General features: G+C 37.4%; 1 protein-coding gene across 3 annotated transcripts in view; it reads left to right on the plus strand.

The window, feature by feature from the left end:
* Nucleotides 1-27,700, plus strand: part of MAGI3 (membrane associated guanylate kinase, WW and PDZ domain containing 3) — a 296,027-nt gene that overhangs the window by 250,349 nt on the left and 17,978 nt on the right. For all 3 annotated transcript variants that reach the window (XM_055356397.2, XM_055356399.2, XM_055356376.2), the window contains exons 13-19: nt 1,559-1,650; nt 3,339-3,531; nt 6,155-6,343; nt 11,402-11,587; nt 23,689-23,791; nt 24,565-24,691; nt 25,273-25,416. In XM_055356397.2, coding sequence (XP_055212372.1) covers nt 1,559-1,650; nt 3,339-3,531; nt 6,155-6,343; nt 11,402-11,587; nt 23,689-23,791; nt 24,565-24,691; nt 25,273-25,416 — 1,034 coding nt within the window. The remainder of the gene's footprint in view (nt 1-1,558; nt 1,651-3,338; nt 3,532-6,154; nt 6,344-11,401; nt 11,588-23,688; nt 23,792-24,564; nt 24,692-25,272; nt 25,417-27,700) is intronic.

Here is a 27,700-nt window from a genome sequence, read left to right on the forward strand (position 1 = left end):
AGTTGACTTAATGCTTATTTAACTAGTTGCAGAAGTACATCTTGATAATCCCAAGCCATATTCAGAAAGATGAAAACCAGTTGTATGCACAGCAAAGCAATAATTTAAATTAGCATAACTATGTAGAATCCCTTTCTTCATACTTTCCATTCATAGCCTGATACATTATTAATACTGGTATAAACTCTGCAGTCCCATCAGGCTTCACCCATAAAATAAGCGAGTTGAACTGATGACTCTTTTTTTTTTTTTTTCCCTGAGACAGAGTCTTGCTCTGTCACCCGGAGCTGGAGTGCAGTGGCACAATCTCAGCTCACTGAAACCTCTGCCTCCTAGGTTCAAGCAATTCTCCTGCCTCAGCCTCCTGAGTAGCTGGGACTACAGGCGTACGCCACCATGACTGGCTAAGTTTTGCATTTTTAGTAGAGACAGGGTTTCACCATGTTAGTCAAGCTGGTCTCAAACTCCTGACCTCGTGATCCGCCCACCTCGGCCTCCCAAAGTGGACTCTTTTAATCTCTAAAGTTCTACAATTTTAATAGGAAGTATATATCAAAAGATACTGCTTCTATAGAATATTATCAGGAATTTACTAATCTCACTTTTTACATAGTTCCCTGACATGTTTATTTCTTCTCTCTTTACAGTAAATACTTCTTACCTATAAATAACATTAATATTTTCCCAAAGAAAAAATTTTAGTCATGAAATAGATTTTTGTGACTTAATATTCTTTTTTTTTTTTTTTTTTTTGAGATGGAGTCTTGCTCTGTTGCTCAGGCTGGAATGCAGTGGCACGATCTCAGTTCACTGCAACCTCTGCCTCCCAGGTTCAAGCAATCCTCCTGCTTAATATTCTAAGGAATACAACCTACCCTTTGAGGGTAGGACAGTATGCGTTAGGAGATTAGACCCTGGAAATCAACCTGGATTTAAATCTTAGCTTCACCACTTGCTATGTGACAATGGCCAACTTACTTAGACCCTCAGTTTTCCCACCTAGAAAATGGGGCTAATAATAAATGTTAGCTCTTAATTATTTTCCTTTAAAATGCTATCATTTTGCAAAACTAGGCTAGGTAAGTAGTTCATATGGAATACTTTTCTGAGAGAAAGGTATTAGCTTGAGAGCAGGAATAAGGTATTTTACAGGCACTCTATACAGGAGCACCTGTACAGATTTAATGTACCTTACCCAAGTGTTAACTTAGGTCATTTGCACCTGTCAAATATCAAACTCAAGTTTGATCATTCTGAATTCAACATTGTTATATTGATTGGACAGCATTAGAAGTTAATGGCAGTGTAATACTGAGTATATGGAAGTGAGAGTAAATGTTTCTAAACAGTCTTCATACAGTTTTGTTTAGAGCTCAAAACAAGGATTTATAGTTGAATTGTGTGTGTGTTACACTCTTGTGCAAATTTTCCATATTAAAAAGTTCTGAGATTATAGTTTATTGAGTTACTCTATAATATCCTACTAAATACTGAACTTTGTTTTGTTTTAATCCTTTTAAAATAAATCATAGTATTTATATTTTCTGATTTTCCTCAGCACCAAACACCAAAGATTTGGATGTTTTTCTTCGAAAACAAGAGTCAGGCTTTGGCTTCAGGGTGCTAGGAGGAGATGGACCTGACCAGTCTGTAAGTGTCACTTCTTTGGAACATGGCTGTTTCTTGTTCAAACGTTTTGAGTGGTGATTTGGTGGATTATGGTGTGTTTTAAGTTTTTTTTTCTCTAACAGTTTCATTAATATGAAGAATAACTGCATTTGTATTATTATCATAGTCCCTCAGTTATTGTGGTGTAGCTGAGGCTAAAAACTGTGGGTAAAAACTGAATATGTCAGCTGCAAATTAGACAGTGATTAATTTATTTACTTCTCTGTGTGAATAACTACATAAAGCTTATTTTAAGTTTATATTTTCCTTTGCCCTCATTAAACAGAGTCTAAGACATTTTCCTTCTCTAAGAAACCTATAATCCCATGTCCTCTTTCCCACTATTACTCTATCTTCTGGATGCTCCATAAATGGTTGGCATGAACCTGTGCATATTGTTTCACCTCGTCTTATTAATAGGTTGGCATTTTCATGCTCAGTACTTTGCATGTCATTTCATCTGTTACCTTTGAAACTAGAGGAATATAAAATAATTAATATTTTTGTCCAGAGGCATAAGGGTTATATTTGCAAAGCATTTGAAGTCTAGGATTTTGTTTACACATGATTCTCACATAAACTTGTTTTAGAGAACAAATGTAGTGGGTTTTGTTTCTAAGTTTTGCTCTTGGTTTGAATAACAAAGAAGTAATGTGTTCTGTAGCATTTTTAAGAACATATTTGCATTTTATTTTATATAATATCAATATATTATATATCAAAAAATATGGTTGGAAGTTAGGTGAAGAACAATAATCTTTAAAAATTACAGGCTTCTTATTTCTGAATAGAACATTTGATTTATGTAGTATAAATTTGTTCTAATTGGTCATATTGGTTACAGTTACAACAGTCATTGGAGACACATAAAGCTTAAGGCAGGTTGCCCTGTGTAGAACAAATGCTAGATACTTTAATTGTTCTTGGTGGTATTTGTGTTTTTGTTTTATTGCTTCCTATTTTGTTGATACTCATAATGTTCACTTAGACATTTTAAGAATTTGTCTCAAACAACTTAGAAGAAACCTTTCTTTTCTCTTAAATGTCAGATTTTAGCAGCTCTGAAACTAGCCCAAACGTTCAGGATTGCCTAATTATAGGATTCTAATGCTGGTGAGCAAAATGAACCAGATTTGTTCACCTAGATGCAAGTGAAGCTTCAGGCCACTCTGTTCCCGCTGAGATTTAGAAACAAGAAATGTCTCTGTGCTGTGTATATTGAACTTGTACCGTTAGTCATATGTGATGGGAGTACCGTTGAGAATGATCCCAGTTGCTGTGAACAGTATGTAGAAAATCTTGCCTGATGACATTGAACAGACTTTTAATAGCTACTCTGCAGATTTATATTTTCTGAGTTTAGTGTTTTGTTTCATTGTAATGATAGGGATAATGGTTGTGCTTTTTGAGTTATCGAACAACTTTGTATTTTCTATTTTCTTTGTACACAGCCCTGAGGATCTATGAGGGATTACATAATACAGTGTGGTTATTTGAAGTGCCATTTTGGAGAATGGGCACTTTCTCAGATAATATCTTTCTAAAATATAACTGTTTTCATAGTTGAACTGCAAAAATCTGTTGGTTTGCACAATGCTAAGTTAGGAATTCCTTAACTCTTCAGCTAAACTTTACACTGTGGACCAAACTGTACTTTGTTATCTTATCAGATATATATTGGGGCTATTATTCCCCTGGGAGCAGCTGAGAAAGATGGTCGGCTCCGCGCAGCTGATGAACTAATGTGCATTGATGGAATTCCTGTTAAAGGGAAATCACACAAACAAGTCTTGGACCTCATGACAACTGCTGCTCGAAATGGCCATGTGTTACTAACTGTCAGACGGAAGATCTTCTATGGAGGTATGTGAACTTGTTCCTGCTCTGAAAAGTTAAAAAAGAAACAAAGATACTAGTCTACTTCCTGTGTAGTTTTGCAGGTTATTTTATTACATTCAGTAGTATCTAAGATAACCCATTTGGTGTGATCCAGGGCCTCACTGTGGAAGGCTATGCAAAGACAAAAGGATTCAGAAATAATACTACTATAAAAAAATAAATTTTGGGCTTCTATATTAAGATTATTTTCATATATTGATGCATTTTGCAAATGTATTATAGGTGGGAGTATTGATTTAAATCCGGTTTTGTTTTGTTTTGTTGAGTTGAGGTAGAGTCTCACTCTGTCACCCAGGCTAGAGTGCAGTGGTATGAGCTCAGCTCACTGCAACCTCCACCTCCTGGGTTCAAGCGATTCTCCTGCCTCAGCCTCCTGAGTATCTGGGATTACAGGCACACACCACCACATGGCTAATTTTTGTATTTTTAGTAGAGACGGGGTTTCGCCACATTGGCCAGGCTGGTCTCGAACTCTTGACCTCAAGTGATCCACCCATCTCAGACTCCCAAAGTGCTGGAATTACAGGCGTGAGCCACTGTGCCCAGCCTAAATTTGTTTTGTTTTTTTTTCATAACAAATACAAAATTATTTAGTCATACCAAGATATCCCACTAGCTGAATATACAAAGATTTTTGGATTCCAGTGAAATCTGAACTACTAAAGGAAAGTAGGATGTTTCTACTTGAGAAGTTTTAGTATAATTTAACATTTATTGAATGCTTACTATGTCCTAGATGCATGGATTATTTTATTTAATCTTCACAACACTATGAGGTCATTATCTAGTTCTATGATTACTCAGAGAAAGGTTGAGAAACAAATAACTGGTAAGAGGTAGGGCCTGGATTAAAAGTTGCAGTTTAATTCAGAGATCAGGGTTTAAACCATAGCATTAGGATATGAATATCTCTTATAGTTTCTCGTCAGTAGCTTTATGAATAATTAAATAGAAATTCTTATAAGTGAATTTTTTCCACTTTAAAATTAAAAAAATACAACTCTGTAGCACAAGAATATAAGCCTCATGAAGGTATGAATTTTTATTTGTGTAGTTATCTGCTATAAGCTCGGCACCTAAAAGAGTGCCTGTCTGGTACAAAGTGGACATTAATAAATGTTGTTAATTGGATGAATATTTACATCACTCTTAAAAATGAGGCACTGTATTTTTTATTGCAACATTCAAAGTAAAGGCCTGCCTCCTTTGGTAAATACCAGGCATTTAGAATGCATATAGATTGCAATGCAGTACTGCCTCAATTTGGTTGTGTTGGAGGCCAAATGTAACTACTTACAGTAAAATTGTGATGTTATACAACCCACGCTCTTCCCTGGAAAGAATCATGAAGAAGTTTCATAGTAGTTTGGTATTATTGGAGACATTTTAGCTAACACATTCTAACTATGCATTTTGAAAAAAAAAAAAGAAAAAAACATATTCTTAAAACCATGTGAATTTTCAGCCAGAAAGAGACCTTATAAATATGGACACGACTGCAGTGTGTTGTGGTTATTATTAACGATGATTTGTACCAAATTACGGCAAAAAATATGCCCTTTTTAAAAAATCAGTTAGGACTTTGTGTCATTCTCAAGTTCTGATGTCATCCTTGAAGAGCAGAAAAAGGTGTAGGTTAATTGGCCATTTGTCAGGAATTTCATATGACCCTGTCTATGCCCAGAAGTGTTTGCTATTCATGTGGACAGCTTGTTATGTGTCCCAGCAAGTTGAGGGGTGGCGGTTGGGGAGGTTGAAGGCTGAGAACTGCTAATGATGAACTCATCTTATATCATCACTCAGGAAACTGCAGTTGCGAAACACATCATATAAGACAAATCCTGTACAGGTAGCAAACTGTTATAATGGGGCAGCATTTCTGCCCTGATGCTTTAACCTCTAAGACAGACATCAATGAATATCAGTCACTGAGCTAAATTATATTTATAATTGATTTTAAAAGGAAGTTCATGTGTCATTCCTCATTATGTGTTTCATTAAAATTATTGGTCCATGTTATAAACGTTGATGGAACTAAAACAGTTTTAGGAAGAATTTTTTTACTATCAAATCTCACAGAAACTTTGAAAAGCTTCCTTTAAAATGAGATCATGAGATCAGGAGTTCGAGACCAGCCTGGCCAATATGGTGAAACCCCATCTCTTCTAAAAATACAAAAATTAGCCAGGCATGGTGGTGGGCACCTGTAATCCCAGCTACTCAGGAGGCTGAGGCAGGAGAATGGCATGAACCCAGGAAGCAGAGGTTGCAATGAGCCGAGATCGCGCCACTGCACTCCAGCCTAGGTGACAGAGCAAGACGCCATCTCGGGGAAAAAAAAAAATGAGATAACATGAGATTGTATGTATTTTTCAGTAATCCACTCTGAGTATTTGGGAAGTCTGATGGACTGCTGTTGCCTACATCTGCACTCAGATTATACCTGAAGCTCACATGTGGGGCTGCTTTTCTATTCTTTTTGTTATTAGAAACTGAATTTTTCTGTGAGAGGCTTAGCATAAAAACACTTTAGTCACCAGAAATTATGATGTTCCAGACATATCAAAACTGATCATGTTTATTATAGAAAAACAACCCGAGGACGACAGCTCTCAGGCCTTCATTTCAACACAGAATGGATCTCCCCGCCTCAACTGGGCAGAGGTCCCAGCCAGACCTGCACCCCAGGAGCCCTATGATGTTGTCTTGCAACGAAAAGAAAATGAAGGATTTGGCTTTGTCATCCTCACCTCCAAAAGCAAACCACCTCCAGGAGGTAAGGGCTAATGTATCTTATTGTCTCTCCCTGCAAGTCCAGTTTTCTGAGGCTCCCACTGGAGTTTATGAAATAATTAGGAACTATGTATAAAATGCCTTAGGTACTTATCTTTTTAAGAATGGTGAATACTTTCCTTATTTTCAAAATTAGGTAATTCGAACCGAACCTTCCAGGCTTCAAGTTTATCTATTATCTCACATTCTATAAAATATTTAATAAGTCTCAGTAGCTCCATTTGCATCAAGGTTATACTGAAGACAGTATGTCATAGATATGGATTTAATGAAAGGTATAATGCTGACTTTTAAGAAAATGGGGACATAGGTTTTGAAAATTAGGATAAATCGTGTATGTGGAAAATAGAGACTAGAAGCAATTGAGAAGAAGCAAAGCAGATTAATAGAAAAATCTTGACCCAAATATGTCGTAGATATTTTATGTTATTATTTAATAATAATTGCCATAGTCCAGCTATAAATTACCCTTGTTGAATGATAAGAGGCATACCTTTTATAAATGTTTCATTGAAAGGTAAAAATTTTGTCAACAATTGGAAAATGGATCTAAATATCTTGAACCAAGTTTAACAGAATATTCTAATCCAGAAGATGAATGTATTTATATCAGTTCCATGATCAAAGGAGGAATTACATCTGATATATTCAGGGCTGTTACGATTCAGCAAATGAAATATTTGTCTTGATATTTCTATAAAATAATAATTTTTAATATAATTATAAAATCCAGTTGAATATGAGAACCAGCTCCAAGTCAAATAATAAAAATCTTTGACCACATGAAAATGTGCCCTTGCCTTTACAAGTCAGTTTGATTATATTTTGAATAGTGAGATCCTTTTAGACCAAGTGGTTGCTAAAACCTTAGTTTAAAAAAAAGAAAACACTTTTAGGAAAGTGTTGTGAGCCAAATCAGTTTGCAAAAATCTTGCTAAAATTAATGGAAGTGTATAAGGGAAAAAGAGTCCATGACATGGATGAGTTATTGCTATAGTATTAGGTCACTGCTCACTGATACTAGTTTCCATTTTCCCAAAGCAGTTGCCATGGAAACACTTGGACCTGGAACTGTCACTGATGCTGTGAGGATGATAATATGGCCTGTGTCAGAAAAATGAAAGGAAAGCAGCTTTTAGGTGGTTTTCATGTTATATCATTGGAATCAGTATTTCCAAAAACAGATAACCATTTAGGATAATGATATTGTCATTCTCGTAACATACAATAACACCAGGCATTCAGATTAACTAAAACAGTGAAAGTATTACTCTAGTAGATAGATGCTAACCACTTTCTATATTGAAGATATTCCCTTTCTAGCACTACAGAAATTTGGGGAAAGTCTGGTGTTCACTATAAAACTAAGCTATATAGAGGAATTCAGTAAAATAAGTTTCATTGCTTAAATATATTTAAGCATATTTTTACATTTATTTAATATTTATGTTATATTAAATTTTAATATATTAAGTATTTTTATTTGTATATATTGGTAAATTTTCAAAAATTTAAAAATCTTTAAGTAGTTTTATATTTCCTTGTTTCAATCATTTTTTACTATTGTGATGGTTTTACCTATGGAGATACTTCATCTCTTTAAGATAGTGTCATTAAGTGTTGTGTTTTGTAATCCAACAAACTTGGATTCAAGTCCTGCTTATGTCTTTTAATAGCTGTCTGATCTTGGGCAAATTACTTTCCCTCCAAGAGCTCCAGTTTCTTCCATAAAATGAGGATGATAGAGACGCTCCCTGTCTCATGAATGTGAGGATTAAAGGAGACAGGGTATGTGAAGCCCTTAGCCAAGGCCTTCAGTAAATGTTAGCTGCTGTTGCTTGTTGTAACTTCTGCTGCCATTGTTATCATCATCATTATTTAGAAAATTGTCACCGTCTCTTAACTTTTCTTTTAAAAAAAACTTTTTAAAGTTCGTCAATACTTAATCATGAGATAGGAAAGAAAGCCCAATTAAAATGTAAGATTGAGGCAGCAGCTAACATGTGGCAGGAGATGAGTATTTGCAGCTCATTAATTATCAGGCTGAATGGTAAATTAGGCTCAGGTTGTTGATGAATTTTATGTAAAGTACTTGAGATTTTCAGTCATGGTGTAAAACCAGAATTGATAATTTCACTGAAATGCTAGTTAATAATCTCATAAAATGTTGAGGCCTGAGAGTATTCTTGTTAGAATTTTATTTTTCACATATAGACAGAAAAAGGGTCCTGGAGAAAGCTCCAATGAGGAGTTTTCACTCACAGAGACTGAATACTTGCTGCAAACTGTATGACAGAGAAGGTTTGGTTCAGAAAGGAGTTAGCACAGGTGGAAAGGCAGGAAACCTGTCTCAGAATAGATCATTATTTTCTTTTTCTTTTTCTTTTTTTTGAGACAGTCTTACTCTGTTGCCCAGGCTGGAGTGGAGTGGTGTGATCTCGGTTCACTGCAACCTCTGCCTCCCAGGTTCCAGTGATTCTCGTGCCTCAGCCTCCCGATTAGCTGGGATTACAGGCATGTGCCAACACAGCTGGCTAATTTTTTTTGTATTTTTAGTAGAGACGGGGTTTTGCCATGTTGGCCAGGCTGGTCTCGAACTCCCTACCTCAGGCAATCCACCCACCTTGGCCTCCCAAAGTGCTGGGATTACAGGCATGAGCCACCGTGCCCGGCCAGATCATTCTTTATGGACCTCATCTCAGGTATTTTCTGATGACGTATGTCTCAAAAAGAGTTCCTAGTAGCATCTGTGGTACCAGTTATGGAATTCTGAGTTTCTCTACTGTTGACTTTTTCAAAGATCAGGGATCCAGGTCTAGCATCCTCACAATTTGTCTAAGTGCTGAATGAATGGAGTACTTAGAAAAGGCCTCTATTTAAGATTAAAAAGACTCGGCTAGTTCTTGCTTTACTAGTACTTCAGAGCTTTTAGTGTTATTCCTTCTTATCATGTAGTTTTCAGTTCTGGTTGCAAAGGATTTCTTTGAAAAGGGAACATTTCCAGTTACTGTTCTTTGTTTTCCTGAAAAGAAATGTTTTAAGAGCACTAAAGTGATCTCAGGATCTGGACAAGCCAGGCTATGAGACAGATTTAGGCCAAAGATGAATGAAGATGTATAAGTTGGCTTTATGGCAACTGCCTGTAGACTTTGTGTATCAACAAAAACAAGGCAGGACTGAAGGCTTTTCCCTAGCTATGTGAACTCTAAGGGGTTACCTTGAACAGTTTCCCAGTCCGTTTAGAAAATGTTCAGAAGCTACCTTTCTACTGGTCTGTTTGCTATTTTTAACTGTTCTGGTGACACTGCTATAAATACTAAGACAGTAACAATCTGACTGCTTTTACCTTCCCTCACCCAGACAACCAGCCCTTTAGGAAGTTGTATACCACCATGCACCAATTCTTTTTACCACATTGCTCGCAGACTGAGAAAGGGGACCACTAAGATTTCAGAGATTAATTCTATTTAACGCTTTCCCAAGTCTGAACAAACTCCTTTTAGTGAGCCAAGGAACTGAATGATTTTCTTCTCAGAGTATCTAGAAAGAACTAGATACTTTATGTTTGAGTAAATCTTTTGTAAGGAGAATAACTGAGATATTGACTTAGAAGGTCACCACAGGGCCACCGTATGACCTGCCGTATGTTTCTGGTGTGCCACCTGTTGTAGAATTAGTGAATCAACTCATAATGCCTGATATGACATGGCCCTTTCTGCACTGGCATTTCTCTAATTACGTTGTTTGTAAGGAAAATAGAATAATAAGTGCTTGACATAATTCAGAGCTAAAAGGCACTTCCTTCCAACATTGACTTACTCTATTTTAAGATAAAATCTGCCACTGTGTATTCCTAGAAGAGCCAGGGCACTGTCTGTAGGGAAATAAATCATCATCAAGAATAACTTTTCTACTCCAAATGAAGGTCTATTTAAATGTCCCTTACATACTCCTAGATATGATTCAGAAATACTAGTAAGGAGCAGGTTTTACTATGGAAATTAAACATCATTCACAGTGCCATTCAAAAATATGAATTATCCCTATTCAAATCAGTCAGTAGTCAGCAGGAGCCCACATACCTGATAAGTTTAAAGTTTACTGACCTAGGCTAGGAAATTCTCAGAGAACATAAAAGGAACATTTGTTTCCTAATGCAAATGCTGCCTGTTGCACGGTGGAAAATATTTTGTTTGACAAGATTTCCTGAATATCTGAGAACTCATTTCAAGCTATAATAATAGCAGAGTGTCTTAATAGTTAGTCCAGGAAGGCTCTTAGCATTATAAGCTAGAGATACAGTAGAGCTACACAGAGCATCTTTGCAATTGTATTAGACTCAGCTTTGTGTATTTGGTTTAGAATTTGATCCATGAGTCAAGTAGTCTTAACAGTTAACATTTAATGTTCCAATTCCACTCAGCTTTTCAAATTTTAAAAACAGCCAAAGGCATAAATAAGAGGAATTAATTTACATGTGGAATTAAGTATGATTCATTTTAATTGTCAGTCATTTCACTGTACCTGAATTTCTGACCAATAACTACCGAGTGCTAAACCTGAGTTTGACCTGCATTTATTTACAAGGTTCCTTATGGGAGCAAGTGCCCCTTTAACAGAAGCAAAGATAATCTTATCGTAGCAGTTTTTAAAATAGCTAAAAACTTGTTGTGGCTTAAATGGCCAACAATAAACAATGAGACATCTGATCAGTCAGGTGGTATCAGTCAGATTAGTAGCTCTTAAACAGAACAATTACGATGAGAATGTAAAAATTAGAAAAAGGTTTCTGGTAGGTAGAAAATAGCAAAGAGGTTTATATGCTATGATTACAACTGTGTAAAGAGTATTTATGCATGTGGGCAAAAGTGAGAAGTATGAAAATAGTTCCATTTGAATGCGATGATGATGTGTGGTACTTTTATGTTTTTAAATAATTTTCTTTGATGTTATGTTGAATTTTTAAATGACGTTGATTATAAGTCTAACACTAGCAGAAATCTTAAATAATTGAAAAACCTGGGTTTTTTTTTTCCCATAGTTATTCCTCATAAAATTGGCCGAGTCATAGAAGGAAGTCCGGCTGACCGCTGTGGAAAACTGAAAGTTGGAGATCATATCTCTGCAGTGAATGGGCAGTCCATTGTTGAACTGTCTCATGATAACATTGTTCAGCTGATCAAAGATGCTGGTGTCACCGTCACACTAACGGTCATTGCTGAAGAAGGTAAGGAGCCAGTAGACGCGCCTGCCCCAAGCTGATCTGAGAGGCACAAAGCCTGTGTGAGGCAGTGGCCTCCTCCAGCACTGCCAGAATCACTGCGGGGATATAACTGTGTATGCACGCTGGAGTCTTATTCTTCCCCTTTTCAATTTAATGAACTTAAAAGACAACTTATTATAAAGTTGTCAGCAGCTCAAGAAAAATAATCCAGCTAGTGAGTGTGGACCGTTTATTTATGTGCTAGAGAAGCAAGCACCCAGAAGTGAAAGAGACTGGCAGTACTTTTCAGATCTTATTTTCTTAAAATAATGTCTTAAGTCTTGGCTTAAGTGAGAGAAAATCCTTTAAACAGTTCAAAGAAAGTCACTGTTGATATCAAGTCTTTTATGTCAGGCCCATGCCACAATGTGCCTTTCCTTGGGGACAGGGCTTTGTTCTGGGCAGCCGCTTTGTAAACAGGGTAAAGGAGTGTGTGGGAATGGCTAGTAAGTGGGGCATAAAACACATACTGGCAGCCCTGGAGTCTCCCAAACATGTTTAATGTCTTGCCTTGCTGTAAAGCTGCCTTTTGATCATTAAGAATTTCTAATTAGGAACCATCTTTAGCCAGTCCATATTCTTTGTGAATTACAACATAACCACTATGTAATGCTCTCATTTTTCCTGATTTTGCAAAACTAACAAGGAGAAGCCAAAAACAGAATTATGAAGGGTCAGTCTTTGATGTTAAAATTCCTCATACTATAATGTGTATTCATGTTCCATTTTCTCCCATGACCCTCTAATCTAGTTGGTTTCCAAGTCTTTTATACTTCCTGGTTCTACCTTTTGTTTCTGTTCCTACCACACCACTCTCATCCATTTATTTCTAAGGTATTACTTAAATCTGTTCAAGATGCTGTAGGGGTTATTTCTGCATGTACATGAATTGACTTCACTGCTCACTTAGGCCCTGTCGAATTCTGGGCAGGATTCCAAGATGCTGTGACATCCCTGCCTTTGTTCTTTCCCTTCTCCATTCTGTTCCTATACTCTTCTCAGACTCTGCTGATTCTTTTCTAAAATAATCCCTTGTAGAAGCTCCACTGCTTCCCCACTCTCTGCCCGGAAAGTGTTCTGTGATTTTGCTCTCAGCCTTTTAAATGTACTTCTCAGTATTCTCTCCACACCCTCTCTAAGCTGGGCCTCACTGGCCTCTGTGTACATGGCCTTCCCCCCCAACCCCAACTCCCATAGCACCTCCTATCTCTGCACTTCACTGGACATCATTCTTACATAACTATATCCCTGTTTAAATGGTCTGCTCTTTGTAAACAAAAAACATATTGGTTGACTATGATACTAGATGCTCAGCACTTTTTTTTTTTTTTTTGAGACAGGGTCTCACTCTGTTGCCCAGGCTGGAGTGCAGTGGCACAGTCCTGGCTCGCTGCAGTCTCAACCTCCTGGGCTCAAGTGATCCTCTGACCTCAGCATCCTGAGTAGCTAGGACTACATAATTTTTAATTTTTTTTTTTTTTTTTGAGATGGGGGTCTCACTGTGTCGTGTAGTCTGGTCTCGAACTCCTGGGCTCAAGCGATCTTCCTGCCTCAGCCTCCCACAGTGCTAGTATTACAGGCGTGAGCCACCATGCCTGGCCAGCAAATATTTTTTGAATGAAGGAATGAGTAAATGAATGAGTGAACAAAGTAAAAGTTAGGAGATGTTAGTTCTGAGGCCTTCTGTCCCATTACCTAAGCAGAGGCTATTTAAACCCAATAAAAGAAGTAAGGTTTTTGACAAAGGCCACAGATACCTATTAGCTAGTTACATGACAAAAAAGCTACATAATATTTCTAATCTTCACTTTTTTAACTGTAGAACTGGAGTAGTAGTATCTATTTCAGGATCATCATCAGGGGTTAAAGGTGAAAATATACATAAACTGCATAAATACCCTAGGGTGCTCATCTAATATTATTTTACCTACATGACTGGCTCCCTCATTCAGGTCTCTGTTTAAATCTCACTTCCCAAGGAAATAATAATAGTATTTAATAAGTGTGTACTATGTGACAGGCACTGTCTTAAATGCTTGACATATATTAACTAATACAATAATCCTAGGCAGGCACTATGGTTTTCCAATTCTTGTAGATGAGGAAACTGAGTCACAGAGCAGTTAGATGAATTGCCTGTGGTTAAAAAATGTTCTAAATGCTTACTCTCAATATCTATGTATCTTGTCTGTGAACGACACTTTGGGTAGCCTTGGGATAGATTGTTAGGAAAAAAAACTACTTCTTTCTCCAGTAACTTTTCCCCCAAAATTACTGTTTAATGTTGATGGTATTTTCTCTAAGAGATTATCAAAGATTGTTCATAATTTTCTTAGAATAAAAGTTGCCTTTCACATTCTGGCCCAAACACTTGTGGACAGACACTTAAGATTTCCTGTGTAACATCAGTTCATGTTCAGAGAAAAGAGAAGGGTGGAGGGAAGCTCCCTAGAAGATATATACTTAAAGTATATTTCATATGCAGCCACAGCCTCTTAAAATACAGTCACATTTTATATGTTAAATCACATTTCAGTGATCACACACTATTTTATTATGCTCTAGGTTTTTTTAAACTATGAAAACATTCAGAATCTCTTATTTTTCTTAGGAAAAAACAGAAAATCTTCCTTCTGTCCATAAAGATCTCATTCATGGAGTTTGTGAGCCTTCCAGGTTCTCATAAAATTCAGTATAAAATCTATCAACTGCATTAACGAGTCAAATGAATATTTATAACTCTAAAGCTATTTTCAGAAACCACACATTCAGATCAATACCTTAGGGCAGCAGAGCTTCCCATCTGATACTTCTCCCCTTCTCTCCATCAGCCATTCCCCATTGACAGGTAAAAGACAGTTACCTAGAAAATGAACTACTCTTGGTCCCTCCATCCTTTTTTCCCCCTTTGCTAGATGCTGTTTAATATTTGTGCCTATGTTGCCAAGGATATGGTAAGGCAAGTGTCATATTTCATAAAAGACTTCCAAACTGTAGCCAGGACTTGAGACTGTTCTCTATCATATGGCATTCCCCACAACACTACCGCCTCTTCCTCTGCCATGGTATCTTGTTTTTAAATATGGAACATAAATTTACTATATCTGGTAGTTCCTGCTTACTGTAAAAAAAAAACTTAAATTATATAATTTTTCAAAATTAATTTCAAATTTTTTGTCAGGCCTTGTTAATTTTAAGAGTGAACATGACTTACCAAAGGCTACCAAGCACTCCTGTTGGAATTGATTCTGGTAGTGTTGCAATACTTTTGTTTTGTTTTCAATTGATTTATCTGTTTATTCCCATTTGTCTCCATTTTCCATTCTCATTTCTCTCACTGCTCCCATTGGCAAGCATTCTAGTATGTTTTATGTACTGCATTTTATTTGTACATCTTTTAAAATACATTTTTTGTTGTGTGTTGGCATTTATTTTTGAGTTATGTAAATATTATAGATTTTACACTGGGTTTTTCTCAGAACCATGTTGTTGTTGTTTTCTTTTAATGCCATTTTACTGTTCTAAGATCCAATCCAGTATTCCTCGTGACATTTAGCTGTTGTCTTTTTTTTCTTTTTAATTGGGATAGAATTCATATACTATAAAATTAATTATTCTAAAATATACAATTCGGCCTGGCGCCGTGGCTCATGCCTGTAATCCCAGCACTTTGGGAGGCCAAGGCAGGTGGATCAACTGAGGTCGGGAGTTCAAGACCAACCTGACCAACATGGAGAAACCCCACCTCTACTAAAAATACAAAATTAGCCAGGCGTGATGGCACGTGCCTGTAATCCCAGCTACTCGGGAGGCTGAGGCAGGAGAATCACTTGAACCCGGGAGGCAGAGGTTGCTGTGAGCTGAGATTGCGCCATTGCACTCCAGCCTGGGCAACAAGAGCGAAACTCCATCTCAAAAACAGAAATAAATAAATATATATATATATATATATACTACATTTTATTGCTCCAAAAAGAAACTTCATACCCATTAGAAATCACTTCCCATTCTCTCGAAACCCCCATCCCTAGGCAACCACTTATCCACTTTCTGTCTCTGTGGATTTGCTGGGTATTTCATATAAATAGAATCATACAATATGTGGCCTTTTGTGTCTGGCTTCTTTCATCTGGCAAAATGTTTTCAAGGTACGTCCTAGTTGTAGCATGCATCAGTGCTGCATTCCTTTTTATGACTAATGAACAATATTTCATTATGCATACATATATTTTTCTTACCTATTAATCATTTGATAGACATTTCAGTTGTTTCTACTACTGTGAATAATGCCACTACAAACGCTGTTTTATAGGTTTTTGTGTTGTTTTATGATTTCATTTTTCTTGGTCGTATACCTAGGAGTGGAATTGTTGGGTCGCATGATAACTATGTTTAGCTTTTTGAAGAACTTCAAAACTGTTTTCCATAGCAGCTGCACCCTTTTATATTCCCACCAGCAATGTATGAGGCTTCCATTTCCCCATATCCTTGCCAACACTTATTTTCTGTTTCAGGGGTTTGTTTTCTAGCCATTCTAGTGGGTATGAAATGGTATTTCATTGTGGTTTTGATTGGCATTTGGCTGATGAGTAATGACGTTGAACATCTTTTTCATGTGCTTATTGACTATTTGTAAATCTTCTTTACATAGAGAAATGTCTATTTAAATCCTTTGCCATTTATAACTCAGTTATTTGTCTTTTTTATTGTTGAATTGTTTTCTGAATACTAGACCTTTATCAGATACATGGTTTGCAAGTATTTTTCTCCCATTCTCCATTTGTCTTTTTACTTTCTTGATACTATCCTTTGATGCACAAAGTTTTAATGCTGAATAAATCTAATTCCTCTATTTGCAGGGGCGGTGCTTGTGCTTTGGTATCATAGCATCATATGCTTTTAAGATTTATCTGCATTGCTGGGTGAACATAATTGATTGCTTTTAACTGCTTGACCGTTTTCCATGAGTATGTACCACAGATAACCTGTCCACTTCCCTATAGACAGTCACATTGCCTGCAACACTACAGTATTACAAACAATTCTATAATACACATCTTCACATATCTATGTTAAAAAACAGTGTGAGAAGCCAGGCATTGGTGGCACATGCTTGTAGTCCCAGCTACACAGGAGGATCACTTCAACCCAGAAGTTTAGGCCAGCCTAGATAACATAGCAAGACCTTATCTCTTAAAAAATAAAAAAACAGTGTGAGAATTTCTGGGAGTGAAATTACTTGATCAGAGGGTATACATGTACTTGATTTAATATTGTCAGATTGTTGCATCCATCTACTCCCACCAGCAAAACATTGAGGATTCTGATACTTTACTTCCCCACCAGTACTTTGTATTATCAGCTTTTGAATTTGCTAGCCTAAAGCATGAAGGTGTTGTCTTATTATTTAATTTGCATTTCTCTGATTGCCCATAAATTTCAGCATCTCTTCATATGCTTGAGTTTTTTTCTTGTGGGATTTCTGTGTTGTTGATATTTAGTGGATACTCATGAATTATATGGACTTCAGTAGTACAGTTTTGTTTTAGAGACTATATCTATCTTTTTCTGCCATCTGTATGTTCTTTGACCATGGTACCCTTTATTTTACAGAAATTCTTAATTCTTAAATTCAAATTTGTCACTTTTTACCTACAGCTTAAACTCTTGAGGTTTTATTTAAGATAAGTCATTTTTTCCCCACATCACAGAGATTTTTCTTTTATATGGTCTAATACCAGATTTGTAATTTTGATTTTTGTACTTAGGTCTTTAATCCATCTGGAGCCTACCTTTGTATGTAGTTTTAGGAGGGATGTAGTTTTATTTTTTATTCTTAAGATGAGCCAGATTTCCCAACACCAGCTATTAGACAGCACTTCTTTGCCTTATTTATTTGTGATGCCATCTCTCCTATATATCAACTTCCCCTTTAAACATGAGTCTCCAAGTCCTCTATTCTGTTCTGTTAGTTTATTTGTTCTTGGGCTGGTGATATATGTGTGTGTGTATTTTTTATTTTTTTTAATCTGTAAGTTTGTGATACATCCTAATATATCTGCTTATTAGGGGAAACCTATCTGTCTCCCTGTTTCTCAAAATTGACTATATATTCATGGAACTTTTCTATATAAAATTTTAGAACAAATTATTAAGCTCCTCCAAAAAAAATCAAAGTGCAGTTTTTTGGGGATATATTGTGTATATGCGTATATAAATATATATGTGTGTATGTATATATATTTTGGGGGTGAAGAATATCTTTACATATTAAGTCATCTCACCAAAGATCATGGACTGTATTTCCAATTATTCAGCTCATCTTTTATGTCCTTTAATAGAGTTTTAGAGTTCTAGTATGTTCTCTCATAGGGTTCTTATTTACTCTTGGTAAGGTGAGTCTCAATAGATTATAATGTTTATTGCTGTAGTTTAACTGTGGATTTTGTTTTTATCTTTTGAAAATATACTTTCTTTTAAGTGTATTATTATAGGCATACCTTGGAGATACTGCAGGTTCAGTTATAGGCCACTGCCATTAGGTAGTGAATATTGCAATAAAGTGAATCACATGAACTTTTTGGTTTTCTAGTGCATATAGAAGTTATATTTACACTATACTGTAGTCTCTTAAGTGTGCAATAGCAGTATGTCTTAAAAAACAATATACATACCTTAATGAAAATATACTTTATTGCTAAGAAATGCTAATGATCATCTGGGCCTTTAGTAAGTTTTAATCTTTATGCTGATGGAGGGTCTTGCCTCGATGTTGATGGTTGCTGACTGATTTGGGTGGTGGTTGCTGACTGATTTGGGTGGTAGTTACTGAAGGTTGACGTGGCTGTAGCAATTTCTTAAAATAAGACAATAAAGTCTGCCACACTGACTCTTTCTTTCACTAAAGATCTCTCTGTAACATGTGATGCTGTTTGATAGCATTTTACCCACAGTAAAACTTCTTTCAAAATTGGACTTTGTCCTCTCAAACTTTGCCACTACTTTATCAACTAAGGTTATGTACTATTCTAAATCCTTTGTGGTCATTTCAACAGTGTTCACAGCATCTTCACCAGGAGTAGATTCCATCTCAAGAAGCCACTTCTTTGCTCATCCGTGGGAAGCAAATCCTCACCTGTTCAAGTTTTGTCATGAGATTACAGCAATTCAGTCCCAACTTCAGGCTCTACTTCTAATTCTGTTCCTTGCTGTTTCTACCACATCTGCAGTTACTTCCTCCACTGAAGTCTTGAACCTCTCAAAGTCATCCATGGGAACTAGAATCAAATTATTCCAAATTCCCGTTAATGTTGATATTTTTGACCTCTTCCCCATGAATCACGAATGTTCTTAATGTCATCTAGAAACCTTTCCAGGTTTTCAGTTTGCTTTGCCTAGACCCGTAGAAAAATCACTATCTGTGGCAGCTATAGACTTACCAAATATATTTCTTAAAATACTAAGACTTGAAAGTCAAAATTACTCCTTGATCCATGGGCTACAGAATGGATGTTGTATTGGAACTCATGAAAACAACATTTATCTCCTTGTATTTCTCCATCAGAGCTCTTGAGTGACTAGGTGCTTTGTCAGTAAGCAGTAATATTTTGAAAGGAATCTTTTTTTCTGAGCAGTAGGTCTCAACAGTGGGATTAAATTATTCAGTAAATCATGCTGTAAACAGATGTGCTGTCATCCAGGCTTTATTGTTCCATTTTTAGAGCATAGGCAGAGTAGATTTAGCATAATTCTTAAGGGCCCTAAGATTTTTGGAGCGTAAATGAGCACATGAATTTACCAGCTGCATTAGCCCCTAGCAAGAGAGTCAGCTGCCTTTGAAGCTTTGAAGCCAGGCATTGACTTCTCCTTTCTAGCTATGAAAGTCCTAGATGGCATCTTCTTCTAATAAGAGGCTGTTTTGTCTACCTTGAAAATCTGTTGTTTAGTGTAGCCACCTTCACCAATGATATTAGTTGAATCTTCTGGAAAAGTTGCTGCAGCATCTGTATCAGCACTTGCTGCTTCACCTTGCAGTTTTATATTATAGAGATGACTTCTTTCCTTAAACCTCATGAACCAGCTTCTTCTAGCTTCACACTTTTCTTCTGCAGCTTCCTCAGCTCTCAGAATGGAAGAAAGTTAGGGCCTTGCTCTGGATTAGGCTTTGGCTTATGGAAATACTGTGGCTGGTTTGATCTTCTATCCAGACCACTAAAACTTTCTCCATATCCAGCAATAAGGCTGTTTCATTTTCTTGTCACTCATTTGTTCACTGGAGTAATATTTACAATTTTCTTCAAGAACTTTTCTTTTGCATTCGCAACTTGGCTAACTGGTACAAGAGGCCTAGCTTTCAGCCTGTCTCAGGTCTCAACAAGCCTTCCTCACTAAGCTTAATCAAGTCTAGCTTTTGATGTAAAGTGAGAGATATGCAACTCTTTCTTTCAATTGAATACATAGAGGTCATTGTAGGGTTATTAATTGGCATGATCAATATTGTGCATCTCAGGGAATAGAGGGGCCTGAGGAGAGGGAGAAAGATGGGGAAAGGCTAGTTGATGGAGCAGTCAGCACACACATATTTATCGATTATGCTTGCCATTTTATATGGGTGTGATTTGTGGCACCCAAAAACAATTAGAGACAAGTAGCTTGAAATTGACATACCCAGTAAGCAAAGGTGGAAAACCTGGGAATTTCCAGTGGGTACAAGAATATAAATATCAAAGATCACTGACCACAGATCACCATAACAGATATAATAATAATGAAAAAGTTAGCAATATTGGAAGAATTACCAAAATGTGACACAGAGACATGAAAGTGAGCACATGCTGTTGGAAAAATGGCACTAATAGACTCGCCCAATGCAGGGTTGCCATAAACCTTCAATTTATAAAAAATGCAATAAAGTGAAGTGTACTAAAATAAAGCATGCCTATACTTACAGACAGAAAGCCCAGCAAAAATGTAATTCTCATCGAAGGAGAGATATACTTAACCCATTGCTTTACTATTTTAAGAATTATCAAATAAAATTCAGAGAGAAGATAGGCCTGTTTGACATTATGGAATAAATATTTGACTTTGTGAAGTAAAATAGCTTATAACAGAAAAAAAATGGAGAAGCTGTGTAGCACGGGTTGAAGGACTAAAAATGAAAAGAATCCCAGTGATAGGAAGTTTTACTTAAATTTGATGAAGACAACAAAAAACATGTAACTTTAAAAGTAAGCACCAATTTGTGGTACATTTTGCCTGGAACTGAAATGTCTCATCTGGAATGGAAGGTAGAGGAAAACTTGAAATTGATCAGATTACTTCTATTGTCCTGCTCTGATGTTATACACTCATTACAATAGCCAAGCTAGTAACGCCGATAAATTATCTCTCTTGACCACATGCAAAGGTACAAGTATCTCCCAGTCATCTCATTGGCAAATGGAATTTTCCCCATCATTTTCCATCTCCTTAATAGTAACCATGAATTTACAGCGACCGAAGAGAATCCAACTCTATACTGGGCAGTAAAGTTTAGAGACAGGTAACTTGAAATTGACATACCCAGGAAGCAAATGTGGAAGAACTTCTGGAAATTTCTAGTGAGTACAGGAATATCGAGATAACTGAGATGTGATTCTTGCAATCAAGGAGTTCAGAGTCTAGTAGGAGAGACAGGTGTTCTGCCAGCTCTGACACAATGTGGGAAATGCTGTGAGAACATTGTGATCACAGTGTGCTTAAGGGGCCAGGTAGGATTTCACAGAGGAGGTGACAATTTGAACATGAGGTGAAATGGAAGGCCAGGAGTGCCCAGGTAACAAGTATCTTATGAGCAAGAAAACGTCACCATAGGTTGTTTTTGTTTGTTTGTTTGACATAGAGTCTTGCTCTGTCGCCCAGGCTGGAGTGCAGTGGCATGATCTTGGCTCATTGCAACCTCCACCTCCTGGGTTCAAACGATTCTCCTGCCTCAGCCTCCCAAGTAGCTGGGACTACAGGCACATGCCACCACACCCAACTAATTTTTGTATTTTTAGTAGAGATGGGGTTTCACCATGTTGGCCAGGCTGGTCTTGAACTCCTGACCTCAGGTGATCCGCCTGCCTTGGCTTCCTGAAGTGCTGGGATTACAGGCATGAGCCACCGCGCCCAGCCCACCATAGGTTTTTTACACAAGGCAGTGGCATGTTTCAACTTACGTGTTAAAACTGGAGTCTAAGGTGGCAAAGAGAGCAGTTAGGAGGTCAGTATAAGCAACTTGTTAAAGTTACTCAGGAAAAATAAAATTCATGATAGCAATATAAAACAGCAACAAATTTCCAGGTCTCCAAAAAAAAAAAAAAAAAAAAAGGTTCATAGCCCACTCTACTCCCACCCTCCCTTCGTGGAATACTTGACCTTAAAGAGGAAACACAACCCTCTGGGTAAGTTCTGGTCCAGAGGTTGGTTCTGCATCTCCAGGTCTAGTACACATTGTTAAATCCATGTTCACACCCAAGCCCAGCAGCCAGAGGGCGTAGAAATCCTCAGGGGCCACCTGGCTTGGCCATATACCATTTCTTCCTCCTGCCACTTTCTACTCTCTGGCCTGTGTTTTTAGAGTACTCTCTAGCTTCTAGATACAAGAAACTTTTCAATAAAAATAAGCAATTTATCTGTGTTTTTAGTCTCACAGCACTTTGAAAAGTAACAACTTAACCCAAGCAATAAAATAGTGATGGATGTATTGTAGTAAAGCCTGAAGTTTCAGCTTTCTCAATGGAAACTGCTTCTTAATTATCTCTTATCTTTAACATGAGATTTTCACTATTGTATTCTAAGATTCAGGTTATATCAGCTTCCACATGTTTTTCTAACTTAAAGTATCCTCTACATTTAACATTCTTATAAAGCAAGGTAAAGATTTCAGCATATATGTTTAAAGAGAAATGCAACCCCAAGTGAGAGATATCATTTTGATGATGATGATGATGATGATGATGAAAATGATGATAGTTATAATAGAAACTGTTATATTGTAACTATTATATGCCAGGCACTATTCTAAGCATGTATATTTATAAGCTCCTTTGATACTATAACCCAGTGAGATAACTGTATTTCCCCTTTTATAGGCAAGACAATTCAAAGCACAGAGAACATAACAGATTTTCTGAAGAACACACAGCTAGTAAATGATGCGGTCAGGCTTAAACTCTGTCCATCTTGCTCAGAGTTCATGGTCTTAATCATTAAGCTGTGCTCCCTCTGATACTTTAAATATCCTATGCTTTTATATTTAAACATAATAAAATGTTCAAAAGTTTCAACTTCAAAAATATGAGTCTGCCAGCCTTAGGCATCTTGTTTAATTGTCGCCTCCTTGCCATCTACTTCTAGGTGCAGGCAGTCACTATGCTTAGCTATGAAAGCTTCCTTCGAGGAACAGCAGGGAGTCCAGAGCTGTTGGGAATGATACAAAACAAATGTAATGTTTTTCACCTATATTTGTGTTCTGAGAAAATGGAAGCAGTAGAATATTTATAAATATTTGTTAGCACTCAGGATTCTATAAGTTTGTCTTTGGTTCTCAGTGTCAGGCAAAATAACTGCTCCTATATTGAAGATGCAGGTTCAAAGGTGTGAGTGTGGTTTGCAGACTGGCCTCCGTGTTCCAGCATTCCTGAGACCCGGCTTTGTTATCTAGAATGGGTTACCAATTATTAGGTGTGTGCTCTGGAAGCCCATAGAATAGGCAACAATATAGTTCCTGGAGCTCTGTCTTCTAGATAAATATTATGTTCATTTCTGAATTTTATGTTATATGGATGACTAAAACACAGGTGAAAATGGGGACATAATATGATTCCTGTTCTCCTGAGACATAAACGTTAATCAAAAGCCACAGGGAAAAAGATGTTAATGCGCCAGTTCCAGACAGCTGACAATAGCGCTGTTCATGCTAAAGCCACTAAAGTCAGTATAGCAATAGCCATCTGTTATTGTCTCACCTTCACAGATCCACTTGGCCTTCACATTTTTATGTACAAATTCTTATTTCTATTGTTTTCTCATTTGAACAGAGCATCATGGTCCACCATCAGGAACAAACTCAGCCAGGCAAAGCCCAGCCCTGCAGCACAGGCCCATGGGACAGTCACAGGCCAACCACATACCTGGGGACAGGTGGGGCTATTTTCAGGTTTTTGTTTTTGTTTTTTTCTTATTCTCTCCTTATTGCTCTGCTATTCAGAACCCCACTCCCCATCATCCACCCCCATACAGTAATGCAGATGCCAGCTGTTGAGGTCAAAATGACAACTCTTGCCTGTTCCTCAAATACCGTCCCCATCACCTCCACCCATTCAGTACCTTTGTCCCTCTTCCAGCCTCCATCCCAGGCACAGCATAATTATCCAATCTTGCCTGACATGCGAGGATTAGAAAGAAATGACATAGCATCTGGCTCTGCTACTCTTGGTCCTCATTGTTTTCATAGGGAAGCTGCAGACCCATATGGATTGCTGTCTTATCAGACCACCTGAGCAGAGCAGGTTTTATGTGTATTTCTGTCTTCTTTCATTGAAAATATTAGCCTAGATTTCCAGAAATCCAGCATCTTCACGGGCATTGGTGCTGCAGGAGAGCCATTTTTCACTGTGACAGGGTCAGCTTAACTGCCCTCTGGCGTAGTTATTTGATTGCAGTTTTCTTTGATATAAACTGCTCTGAGATGTCCTTAAAAAAATTGTGGATGTTGACAGACTTCAAAGTATGTTGGAATTAATGACCAGGTTTCTCCTAGCACCCCTCTGATTTTAGATATAGTCTGTCTTCATAGTGGTTTGTCAGAGGGAAAATGGCAAGGTCGAGCTTTTAAAAGAAAAGAAATTAATCTGCCTTTAGACTGTTTTTCATTTTCTCAGTTCAGAGAGTGACTTGATTTCTCTCTCTTGTAGAAGTGCCCTAGAAGGTGAAATTGGAAAAGATGTCTCCACTTCTTACAGACATTCTTGGTCAGACCACAAGCACCTTGCACAGCCTGACACCGCAGTAATTTCAGTTGTAGGCAGTCGGCACAATCAGGTAAACAAACATTTCCCCAGATGGGGAGTGATATTTTGAGTTGCCATACCACTGGCATTGGTGAATTTTTATTGCAAATCAGTTCAGATAAATTTGTTTCCAAAACTAATAATTCTCGAATACCTGCCATGTGTTTGGCATTCTGCTGGCATTCACAGGAGAATGTTAGGAGTGAAAGAAAAGTTTCCCCTACAGCAGGAGAACTTTGAACCCTTGGTTAAGTACTTAGAAGTAAATAGTATTTTAGATAATCAAATTCAGGTTTTTTTGTTTGTTACTTGTTTGTTTTTCAGGAAAATCAGTCAAACGCTACTTAAAGGAAGCACTTTCCAAAATTCTGTTCTCTGATTGTTCCATTGCACATTGACCAACTAGAAAAGACATGTAACCTTCAGATTAATTTAGGCTGCATTTATAAAAATTAAGTAGCCCTTTAACCAAAACCTACATTCCTTCTTTACAATATAGAAATGCACATTGAGAGTATAAATCATTTCTTCCAGCTATAGAAGTAATCTTTCTTCAAAATGTAAATAAACAGTCCATGAGAACTTGCTTTTCTTATACTTCTTTCTCTCTAGAGCCTTGGTTGTTATCCAGTAGAGCTGGAGAGAGGCCCCCGGGGCTTTGGATTCAGCCTCCGAGGGGGGAAGGAGTACAACATGGGGCTGTTCATCCTTCGTCTTGCTGAAGATGGTCCTGCCATCAAAGATGGCAGAATTCATGTGAGTTGGTTTCTGTCTGTAACCTTAGGTTCAGGCTCTAGACTAGAAACTTCGAAAGATATTAGTAATTGATTTAAAGGGAATGCAGGAACCTCCTAAATCTAAAAAGCAGGATTTGTCATCACTGGTAGCTAAAAAAGGCAAATGCTTGTCATTTTGCTTTTCTAACGCCCTGATGATTTCATTTCTTCTCTTCAGTGTGCTAAACCATATTGTAGTTATGCCACTTTTGCATTCTTGACCTTGGTCAATAAGAAAATTCATTTCTTATTCACATAGTCAACATCTGAGGGTAAACGAATTAATAAATACACTTTTCATCTTAATAAGAGTCTTGAGAAAGCGAGGATCAAATAGAATCTTTAACTTTTTCCAGGAGGCAATAGGCCCAGGATTTTTTTTCCCCACTCTTAGCTACCGGGAGAGGTAACTAGAGGCTGAAAAGCGTGGCTCTCAACATTTCTTATTGTTTGAAGGACTAGAATTCACATCAGTAGTATTCCATCATAGATGTTCTCAACTCTGAAACACTGTGACTTCGTATAGGGCACTGCAGACCAAATTGTTTATAGATCTGCATAAGATAGTTTTTCCTTCTTCTCTGGATGTTAATTAAAGAGGAATCTTATATAGAAGACATTTGCTGCTGGGCGCGGTGGCTCACGCCTGTAATCCCAGCACTTTGGGAGGCCAAGGCGGGCAGATCGCCTGAGGTCGGGAGTTCGAGACCAGCCTGACCAACATGGAGAAACCCCGTCTCTACTAAAAATACAAAAATTAGCCGGGTGTGGTGGTGCATGCCTGTAATCCCAGCTACTTGGGAGGCTGAGGCAGGAGAATCGCTTGAACCTGGGAGGCAGAGGTCACAGTGTGCCGAGATCACACCATTGCACTCTAGTCCGGGCAACAAGAGCAAAACTCCATCTAAAAAAAAAAAAAAAAAAAAGACATTTGCTGTCTTCAGTTTAAAAAAAAAAAAACTTAACTCACTGGCATTCAGTTAGGTGATACATTGAAAAATTTTAATTTCTAGACACCGTTCCCCCTACTACTCAAAAGAATTTTGGATTTCCTTTCCCTGCCACCAGTAGGCATCAGAGAAAAGGAACTTTTTTTTTTAAATTTTAAACTAAGTAATTCAATTAGAAAGGCAAATGATCCTGGTAATTATTAGATGGTATATTCTAGTAATTATTAGAAAAGGTGCTTCTGGGTGATTGCAGTTTTGAATTTTTCATTTCACTCCCATTAGTCATTTCATAAACACATATTGAGTGTTTGCATTACCCAAAGCTTTATGCATGCTACTGAATGAGTTGGGAGAGTGACTCAAAACAAATAAGATATTATCCTCCCTCAAAATGACCAGACACATGCACAAGTTCAAAGGGGTGAATAGAGAAGATTTCACACAATAGGTGGCATTGACAGGTGCATAGGATTTCAATAGGGAGAAATTAAGGAGAGAAAACATTCCAGGCTGAATAAATGAGCAATGGGGTAAAACTAAGGAAGTATAAGTCATGTACAGGGAACTTCAAATGGTTGAGTTTACTTAGATTTTATTTAGAAAATATGTAGACAAATAGACGAAATGAGAATATAAAAGCAGATGGATCACAGGCATAAAGGTCCTAGACAGTGGGAAGCCATGGGAGGCTTTTTAGCCAGGAATTTCCCCTCAGAGCAATCTGCTGATAAAAATCTGTTAGTGGTGTGCAGGATGGATGAAGGGAATCCAGGTAGCTGTAATTTATGCATACAGTGGTAGTGGTGGGAGTATAACTTGAATGGTAACGCTTTGGATGGAAGATAAGAGATGCATATAAGTTCAACTTTCAGTGAATAAAGGACCAGACTAGATGACCAACAAGTATCCTTTAAATGAGGGATGAAGGAAAAGGAAGAGTAAAGGATGACTCAGAAGCCTTGCCCCATCTGTACTACGAAAACCATCAGGGAGGCCAAGGGGAGAAAGGTTATGGCAAAGACTGATGGTGTAGTAAGTTGGAGTCATGTTGAGGTGAAGGGAACAGCTAGTAGAGCAGGTGTAAATGTTCAGCAGGCAATTACTACTACTAGTGGTAGAAGCCCAGATTGTGACATTACTGAGAAGTGATGATTGAAACCTTTGTGGTAGATAAGATCACTAAGGAAGAATATTTAGAGAGTACTCAGCCAAGGGCAGAGCTCTGAGCAAGGCATGTAATTAGTGGACTAGATAAAATAAAGAAAATGGGAAGGCGCAGCATGCAGAGCCACAGAGCCAAAGCTGCAGAGTGTT

This window comes from Gorilla gorilla, chromosome 1 (genome assembly GCF_029281585.2).
Source record: "Gorilla gorilla gorilla isolate KB3781 chromosome 1, NHGRI_mGorGor1-v2.1_pri, whole genome shotgun sequence".
NCBI classification, from domain to species: Eukaryota; Metazoa; Chordata; class Mammalia; order Primates; family Hominidae; genus Gorilla; species Gorilla gorilla.